Below are 8,534 nucleotides of genomic sequence, written 5' to 3' on the forward strand. Positions count from 1 at the left end.
CAATCAAGCCATAAAATCAACTTGTGAAAACAGTTTTATAATCTTTTCAGGCTGTGCATAAGCTTTCTAAAATCCTTGAAAATATCCCAGATAATACCATATTGATTGTTACCTTAGCTTGGGTTTGGAGACAACAGATGTATAACAGAAAGCCAGCATTACAAACTCCAGTAGTTTAAAAGATATCTCAGCCTCTGATAAGTTAATTTTAACTACTCTTTATTAGTGCATCTCTTGCAGTCGTTTACAGAAGTACAATACTAAATCACCAGAGTACTTATGTGCAAATGCAGATTTATTTATTTATTTTTTTTACCAATTTTGCGGACAGCTTTGCAGTAGGCCAAGTTGTCTGTGATGACTTTTCCCAGCTCAGGAAAGTGCCAGCCATACCACTCCCTGCAGCGCATAATGTAGTTGTTAAGCTCCTTATCCAGGTCATCCAAAAGAGCTGAAGAGACGTAGAGAAGAAAAAAAAAGAAGACATCACTACAGCTGAACATGTTAGTGAATTAATCTTCATTTTACAGCTTCCCGCTTCTCAACTATGAATGTTAACAATTTTCTCAGTGTTCGATGAAGTGAATATATTTTAAAATTTAATACATATAAACTATTATTGAGAAATAATCGCCAGATGAATTGGTAAGGAAAACAATTAGCTGCAGCCCAATTTACCACTAAACCATTCTTACATCATCAGAAAATAACTTACAGATGGCTTGCACGATCATAGTGTCCACTTTGTCTGGACTGAACTTCAGCTTGTAGCGGGATAAACTGGAGAACACAGAGAAAAAGAAGATTTATTTGAGTTACTTCACATGCAAAACTATTTTTGATCTTACTAGCGAGACTGCTGCCTCAGTGGTAGTGACGAATGCTGAGGAAAATCTACAAGGAAGTTTCAGACAGCGAGTGTAATCATAGGCAGCAGCCGTGTTTATGTCACACTGTATCCACGATGTACCACCTACCTGTGAGCCAACCCCAGAGACATGGCACTGAGCTCCCTGGGAGGAAGCCCAGTGATGAGGCTCTCCATCTGACTCCTGATGCACCTCATGAGTTCAGCTACAGCAGGGCTGTGGACGCAGCTCAGGTCCATCTTGTCCTGAAAACCAGAGCGAGGTTAGAGACAACAACTCTTGCATATAACGCTTAGCTTCTTAATCCGGTTTATGGCCAGGTACACATTCGATGAATTTACAAGTATACAAAATGATACAAAAAAAAGCAGGATATTTGACAGAGAATGTGCAAAAGTTCAGCAATACTGATGCAGATGTTGGGTCACTCACTTTAATAATCCCACCAAGCTTTACATCACTGATGGCCAGCTGCTCGTGAGCCTCCTTGGCGACAACTTTCTTCAGCACTTTCTTCAAACTCTTGCCAATTTTCCCCTCAACAAGCGCAGTGGCAGCTGAGAGGCAGGGGTTAGGAACACGGCATTAAATACACTCATTAAAATCACCACCATAAGCGGACCCAGACAACAGTCAACTTAATACACTTCAACAGAATAATTCTGTATGAAAATGCCAAGTTAAAAGGGACCAAACTACCCTTTTCTGGCATCTAAACTACATGCCAGCATGACAAGATGTGGTCTCAGTGGTAGTGACGAATACTGTGGGGTGCCTCATGTTTGAATCAGACACAGAAATACATCACAGACCACAGATCTCAGGTATACATAATTAGTGCACAAAGACATGTGTCACTACCTGCTAAGGCCTCTGTTGTGTCCTGAAACTTCTCAAAGTGCTTCAGCTTCACACTGGCAGGGACAAAAACAAAAATATATATATTAAAGGACACTTCATCCACTTTACATGAACTACAATTTATTAATGAATGACAACTCGCCGGTTGCATCTGTAGCAACAGGTGCTGAGCGTCAACCCTTACATTTTATTTGCTTTTTCAGGGGTTTGAAACTCCTTATACAGGCTGTCGACCTGCTGAAGCTTGGATTCATCGAGGACCTGAAATATAAGAAATTTACAGTTCCGATAAGCAATGCACGAGAAAAAACAAACACTGGTATGTAAAACCTCTCTAGATGTGTGGATAACGTGGCAATATCCTATATGTTGCATTCAGGTTGGGTGCTTATCAGATAACAGCATCGTCGTCATTTATTTAATTTCCAATATGAACGTGAAGTTTTCCTCAACATGCACACGTGGTTACAAGGCCTTCAGTGGACTGCTAACTTTGTGTTAGCATGTGCATTAGCACACACTCTCGTGCACAAGCAAAAATTTAGATTTACACATTCACATACTTCAGTACAAAATAAAATATTACTTATTAATTTGTTGTTTGTTGTTACTTTGCCTACAACTGACCCACCGTGGGCTTTCGGTAACAACTAGCTGTGTGGCTAACTCAAGCTGCTAATGCGCAATTTGTCATTCTTCAAATGACAGCAAACAAAAATATGAATACATACTTTAAATATTGCATATCCAGCGGCGGTCTCAAATAACACAAGCATGTTGGCTGCGGCTCTGTTATTTTATAGACTTGGGGAGCTCTCTAAAAGGGAGAGCCTTCACGTTTTCCTCAAAGTCACCACGCTGCTGCTCTTCAGCCTCTACTGTCTGGAGCACATGCGGCAGAAAGAGCACCAGGAAACTGCTGGGTTGCCAGATCCTCCAATCGACATCACCCGATACCAGATGTGGTTTTGTTCATATTTTAGCTGAACACGCATATGTCCGTACATCTTTTGGTTTCATAAATAGTAAGAAATGTCACACTTTTCTTTTCGGTATAACAATTTAACACTGCACATTTATGATTATGTTATATTAGGCTCTCAGATTCAGGATCTTGATTTTTATAAGTTGCTGTTAATTCTAGTCTTATTTTTCTAGTCAAACTGTTTTACTTTTTTGTGATTGCCATTTTTATTTGTATTTTTTTTCCTCATGTAGATTATCTTTAATGGTGGGGTTACATATCCTTTTTCTTGCCCTGTGGGTCTTTTGTGAAGCACATTGTGCTTTGTTTTATTAAGCAATATATGAATAAAGGTATTATTATTATTATTATTATTATTAAAGCAAAGCAGGGCAAAAAAGACATGTAGTTTCACCACTTTTTGAAATGGCTGACTTTGTCCCCTTTTCTTTTTGAAAGCATAATTTGTTAAAAATGTTCTGAAAACAGCTTGCAACAAGTACTAATAAATAACAAATGAAAATGCTTTGAGGAAGGGTTAATCGCACAATAAGAAAACATGCAAGGCAATGTATATATAGAAGAAACAGATTTGCATTGTCCAAGTGTTAAAGTAACTTTAGGTAAAAAAACTACTGATTACTGCATTTTATTTCTCTGTATTTATGAATTGCCACCTGAATTTTGTGTTTCCCTTTACATAAAAAAAACACATTTTCAAAAACTGGTGCAGATCATTTGTCCAGATGCAGGAAAGTAAGTGTTGAATGCTCAAAATCTTTCAGCATTGAATGTTTCTTCAATAGTGTTAAAATGTCTGCGATCATAGTGTTCACTTTGTCTGGACTGAACTTCAGCTTGTAGCGGGATAAACTGGAGAACACAGAGAAAAAGAAGATTTATTTGAGTTACTTCACATGCAAAACTATTTTTGATCTTACTAGCGAGACTGCTGCCTCAGTGGTAGTGACGAATGCTGAGGAAAATCTACAAGGAAGTTTCAGACAGCGAGTGTAATCATAGGCAGCAGCCGTGTTTATGTCACACTGTATCCACGATGTACCACCTACCTGTGAGCCAACCCCAGAGACATGGCACTGAGCTCCCTGGGAGGAAGCCCAGTGATGAGGCTCTCCATCTGACTCCTGATGCACCTCATGAGTTCAGCTACAGCAGGGCTGTGGACGCAGCTCAGGTCCATCTTGTCCTGAAAACCAGAGCGAGGTTAGAGACAACAACTCTTGCATATAACGCTTAGCTTCTTAATCCGGTTTATGGCCAGGTACACAAGTCTGCTTGTTTTCGTTCTCATGACACCAATCTTGTGCATCGTCTCGTCTTGTGAGCTAAGTATCATCACAACCCTAATCTGAGCCCTTAGGTCCAGTTTTCAACACAAATTGACGCCCTTTGTTTCAGTGGTTATCAGGCATCATGTTACTTTATCCACATTTCTCTAAAAGTGGAAAATAAATTCCACACTACCCCCCACCCATGTTTTGCCCAGATAGTCTATAGTTAACCCAGTCTACGGTTTACCCTGCTCAACCTGGCAACCCAGGAGGCGCTTCATCTTAAAGCTCGCGAGATGTTGTCGCAAACATGCCGGTATTAAAAGAATACATGAAATAAAATCTCAGATAAGGCAAAGTTGCAGTTGAACACTTTACACAAAACTGTCATAACTAAATTATGATGTTGTCGTTAACATTTTAACTTTATATATAGTTATTATGTGCTTCCTGCTTATGCGGAAGTGACGAACTTGTGTATGACGCGTATGAAGTAGTGCAAAACAAGCACATGTGAGAGCTGCATGGTGAGAAACGCACAATTACTTCAAACACACTTCTCTGTCGACCTCGACTTCGGGCGTTGAGTATGAGTGACCCGGGACACTATCCTCCGCCGGACTTCGGCTGCCCCCCTCCGAGCTCTATCCAGCCCTTCCAGTACCAACAGCAGCCGCACTCCAGCGGTTTCCACCCCAGCATGTGGAGCTGGGGCGAGACGCACTCCGAGTCCAGCTGGGACCACAGGGGCCAGGCGGGATGGCATCACGGTCCAGCGGCAGGGTTTGGTTTCCCATCAGGCCGTGGAAGCTATGAACCTAAACGTCCATACGGTGAGTAGCCACAATTATCTAATAATGGCGATCAAAACATTTGCAACGCACTGATCAGGAGTAGCGTTAGAGCTCCTTATTTACTTGTATCATGTAACGTTACAGTGACACCAAATGCTTTCTGTTTTTCAGTTCTGATATGTTCTGAACTCAAAAGACAACGTCGTTATTGCCAATAAATATCTGTTTCCTTGAATTTAATTGAAATAATAATAATAATAATAATAATAATTTCTCTAATTTAGTCTCCCATCAAAATCACAACCAGTCTTGTGTGTCAGCTATATCCTGCTATATTTTGAAAGTTCCCACAGTCTACAACAAATACAGCGCATCAAGGACCCCTAAACTGACACAAATTAGACCATGGACCCCCATCTGATAGGATTTGAATAGTCACACATTCTACCATTATGTTACTTATGGATGACATTACAGTGAAAATAAATTATTCCCATTTTTGTTTGGGACTCACTGGAAATCCCTCAAGTACCTCCGGATGCACTTTGAGAACCACTGCTTTAGTAATCCAGCTGAGCCATCTGACATAAGGAATTAATTTATCTACTTAGCCATCATGACCATAGTACTAATGATCTTTTTCTTTACCAATACCAATAGTTTAAAAACACAGTGAGGAAGTATTAAAGGTATAGTCCCGCTATTCAGTGTTACAAATCTAGAAAATTTGTAGTAGTACTGAAAAGATTAGTCGATTAAGCGATTAGTTGTCAACTTAACTAAAATTGCCAACTATTTTGATAGTCGTAGATCGCTTTGAGTCCTTTTTTATTAAAGACAAAACTAAAATTATCTGATTCCAACTTCTCAAATGTGAATATTTACTGGTTTCTTTACTCCTCTGTGAGAGTAAACAGAATATGTTTGGGTTGTGGACAAGAGAAGACATTTGAGTGTGTGTGAAATTGGGGGAGTGACTCTTTTAGTAGTCAGAAAGAAAAGATCTACCGTGTGTGTGTGTGTGTGTGTGTGTGTGTGTGTGTGTGTGTATATATATATATGTGTTATAAAGATTGCGGTATTGATGTTTGTGTGCGATGCTGTTATGCCTCTAACTTCTGCTTTGTCTTCAGGTCAAAACTATGGTCGTGAATGGCATCAAGGAGGACATCAAGGCGGAAGACAGAATTATGGGCCCCCCAACAATCATGGGAAAAAGGTAACTGTCTGTTAGCACATTGCCACTCAAATTATGATCACACAACAGCGGTGCACTGATCAGCCAAACACTGATCTGTCTATAACCCACAGCAGAAAAATAAGAAGGAACCAGAGTATTCCCACTTTTGTGACACATGTGACCGAGGCTTCAAAAACCAGGACAAATACGACGAACACATTTCTCAACATGTCAAGGTATTTTGATAGAGTATATTGTGCTTTATTCCCTGTCATTTATGGAAATTGGTATGCGGATTTTTCATTGAATGTCTTTCGTCCAGTGTTCTGTGCCCGACTGCACCTTCATGGCTCATGAAAAAATAGTCAGCATCCACTGGAAAAATGTAAGTGAAATAACTTGCAGCGTATCTGGAACTTAGGCTCCTGGTATTTTCTTTTTTCTGATATCAGTGTTTTTATATTCCGTCTGTAGAACCACGCACCAGGAGCTAAAAGAATCAAGCTGGACACACCAGAAGAGATTACAAAATGGAGAGAGGAGAGGCGCAAGTCAGTATTCACAAATAGATTGTTGAAACTGTGGCAGCCATTCCATGATATTATACAATGGTTTTCTGTATTTGAAATAGATTTTTCTAATGAGCAAAACTGAGTGATTGTTGTTGTTCAACTCGAGTGTTAATGTGTCTTCCCAGAAACTACCCAACACTTCAGAATATGGAAAGGAAGCAAAAAGTGATGGCAGTACGGGAGGAGACAGGAGCTGTTCTAGAGACAGCTCAGTTTGGGTGAATTATGTATTTAGCACAGATCTGTCCTCTTTTCCCTTCTGTTGCAACCATGAACAATAATAATTTGCGCTCATTTGCTTTGACATGACATCTGATCTAAATGTAGACTTTAATATTTTATTTACAGACGAATGAGAGGCAGAGGACGAGGTCGTGGCTGGGGTAACAGAGGGTTTCGTGGGCGACACCAGCGAGGCCCTCACCCATCAGACAGCAACGCTACAGGGAGACCGCCATTCCTCACCCAGCCCTGCAGTGACGGGGATCCACTGGGAGCGCTGGCCAGCAGTGACCATGGTGAGTGATGGGTCACAGTATTCAAAGACTGTAAACGACCCCTTGAAAATAAAGTCACATACTGACATCTGGGACAAACTACCTGTGTTTTAGGAAACTGATTTGTATTGCAATATGTTTCTCATGTGTTTCCAGATTCTGACAGAGAGGACCCGGCTGCTGAGTCCGGGGCTAGTGGTCTGGTTGTGGCTCCCAAACAGATGAGCTCAGCTCTGGGCTCCCTGGTGGCTAACTACGGCTCCATGAGCGAGAGTGAAAGTGATGAGGGACCAGAGTGTAAGTTTGTCACCATCCTCCACCTGCTACAGAACAGAATGTACATGGGTGCTACATCTATCGGGACGATCTGTGGGTACCACTCCCCACCGGTATATGATGTTTCGAAATGATATATGCCATTGCTAATTAGTAGTAGTCTACAACCGCACTTTGAGCTAAAGGCTAACGCCAGCACATTATTGTTACAGTGACAATGCTAGTTTTTAATGTTTACCATAATCATCATCTTACTTTAGGTTGTTAGCATGCTAACATTTGCTTATTAGCACAAAACACAAGTATAGCTGAGGCAGATGGGAATGTCGTTTCATAGCAATCCATCCAGTAGTTTTATATTTTTAATGAGAGGCGAGCAGGTAGGGATGAGCAGGCAATCTGACCAGCGGAGCCACTAGGGGGTGTGATCCCGTGAAACTGTTGTGGTGCTCGTCTCATGCACACCCCGGCCAGCTGCCAGAGTTGAATTTTCTTGAACTTTTTTCTAAGCGAAGCACAGTGCATCAATGGACAACAGACTGATCCTTGCTGTTTGTGAGTTTCCTGAATTATGTAACTGTTTCCTTAACAATTATTGGAACATAAACAGACAATGACTGTCACTGCTTTCTCTTATTCATTTAAAATAATCAAATAGCTTTACACAGCTTGAGCACCAGTCTTTGACGCCGGTCCATATCTGAACTAAACACTAGACCTAACTAACTCACAGAGAACTAGTTAGCATCACGTGTAAACTTACTAACTGAACTGATTTTGAAAGTTAGTAGTTTTATTATCGTCTTTCAATAATTTCTAGAAGATATATTTAAAAAATGTTTCTATAGCTTCTAAAGAAATACAGCTGTACCTGCAGGAACACAGTGCATAGAAGAAGAAGAAGAGCACTTATCTGCCTGTCTGTTCACATGAGGAGCACAGTGGGGCCCCGCAGATCCAAGCGAGTTTGCAGGCGCAGCGTCCCTGTCTGAAAAGGCCCTTAAACTGGGAGCGTGTGCCATGAACATACAAATGAACCTTTCTGGAAGCTATGCTATTAAGGCTAGAAAGCTTGGCCTTGACTAAGTAAACGCCAACAGGTAGTCAGTCAAAATATCTTTTCTTAATTTAAGAAATGATTTATTTCCATGGAACATCAGTGATTATGCTGTCTATTACTAATACCATTACCATAGCAGTGGTATATATCAGTCAGAATTATCATAAGC

General features: G+C 40.6%; 3 protein-coding genes across 4 annotated transcripts; 1 reads left to right on the forward strand and 2 right to left on the reverse strand.

The window, feature by feature from the left end:
* Positions 1-284: 284 nt before the first annotated feature.
* LOC123965090 (nucleolar protein 58-like) lies at positions 285-2,659 on the reverse strand. Its single transcript, XM_046041654.1, has 7 exons — positions 2,462-2,659; positions 1,915-1,991; positions 1,731-1,783; positions 1,302-1,426; positions 978-1,114; positions 716-780; positions 285-451 (listed from the first exon to the last, which is right to left on the reverse strand). Exons 1-7 carry the CDS (start codon positions 2,504-2,506, stop codon positions 300-302), a joined length of 654 nt encoding a protein of 217 aa, XP_045897610.1. The 5' UTR covers positions 2,507-2,659; the 3' UTR covers positions 285-299.
* A 754-nt stretch (positions 2,660-3,413) lies between these two features.
* On the reverse strand, positions 3,414-4,109 carry LOC123965092 (nucleolar protein 58-like). The gene is made up of 2 exons (XM_046041655.1): positions 3,765-4,109; positions 3,414-3,567 (listed from the first exon to the last, which is right to left on the reverse strand). Exons 1-2 carry the CDS (start codon positions 3,893-3,895, stop codon positions 3,429-3,431), a joined length of 270 nt encoding a protein of 89 aa, XP_045897611.1. The 5' UTR covers positions 3,896-4,109; the 3' UTR covers positions 3,414-3,428.
* A 260-nt stretch (positions 4,110-4,369) lies between these two features.
* LOC123965089 (nuclear fragile X mental retardation-interacting protein 1-like) lies at positions 4,370-7,454 on the forward strand. Of its 2 annotated transcripts, none has more exons than XM_046041653.1 (8): positions 4,370-4,819; positions 5,914-5,999; positions 6,095-6,196; positions 6,283-6,345; positions 6,435-6,511; positions 6,658-6,750; positions 6,881-7,050; positions 7,186-7,454. In XM_046041653.1, the coding sequence occupies exons 1-8, from the start codon at positions 4,576-4,578 to the stop codon at positions 7,437-7,439; spliced, it is 1,089 nt and encodes a 362-aa protein (XP_045897609.1). In that variant the 5' UTR covers positions 4,370-4,575; the 3' UTR covers positions 7,440-7,454. The 2 variants fall into 2 exon arrangements, with proteins under 2 accessions (XP_045897609.1, XP_045897608.1); XM_046041652.1 differs by having other exon boundaries at positions 4,374-4,819; positions 6,092-6,196.
* The last annotated feature ends 1,080 nt before the right edge of the window (positions 7,455-8,534 follow it).

Source organism: Micropterus dolomieu, unplaced genomic scaffold, assembly GCF_021292245.1.
Source record: "Micropterus dolomieu isolate WLL.071019.BEF.003 ecotype Adirondacks unplaced genomic scaffold, ASM2129224v1 contig_8644, whole genome shotgun sequence".
In the NCBI taxonomy this organism is placed as follows: Eukaryota; Metazoa; Chordata; class Actinopteri; order Centrarchiformes; family Centrarchidae; genus Micropterus; species Micropterus dolomieu.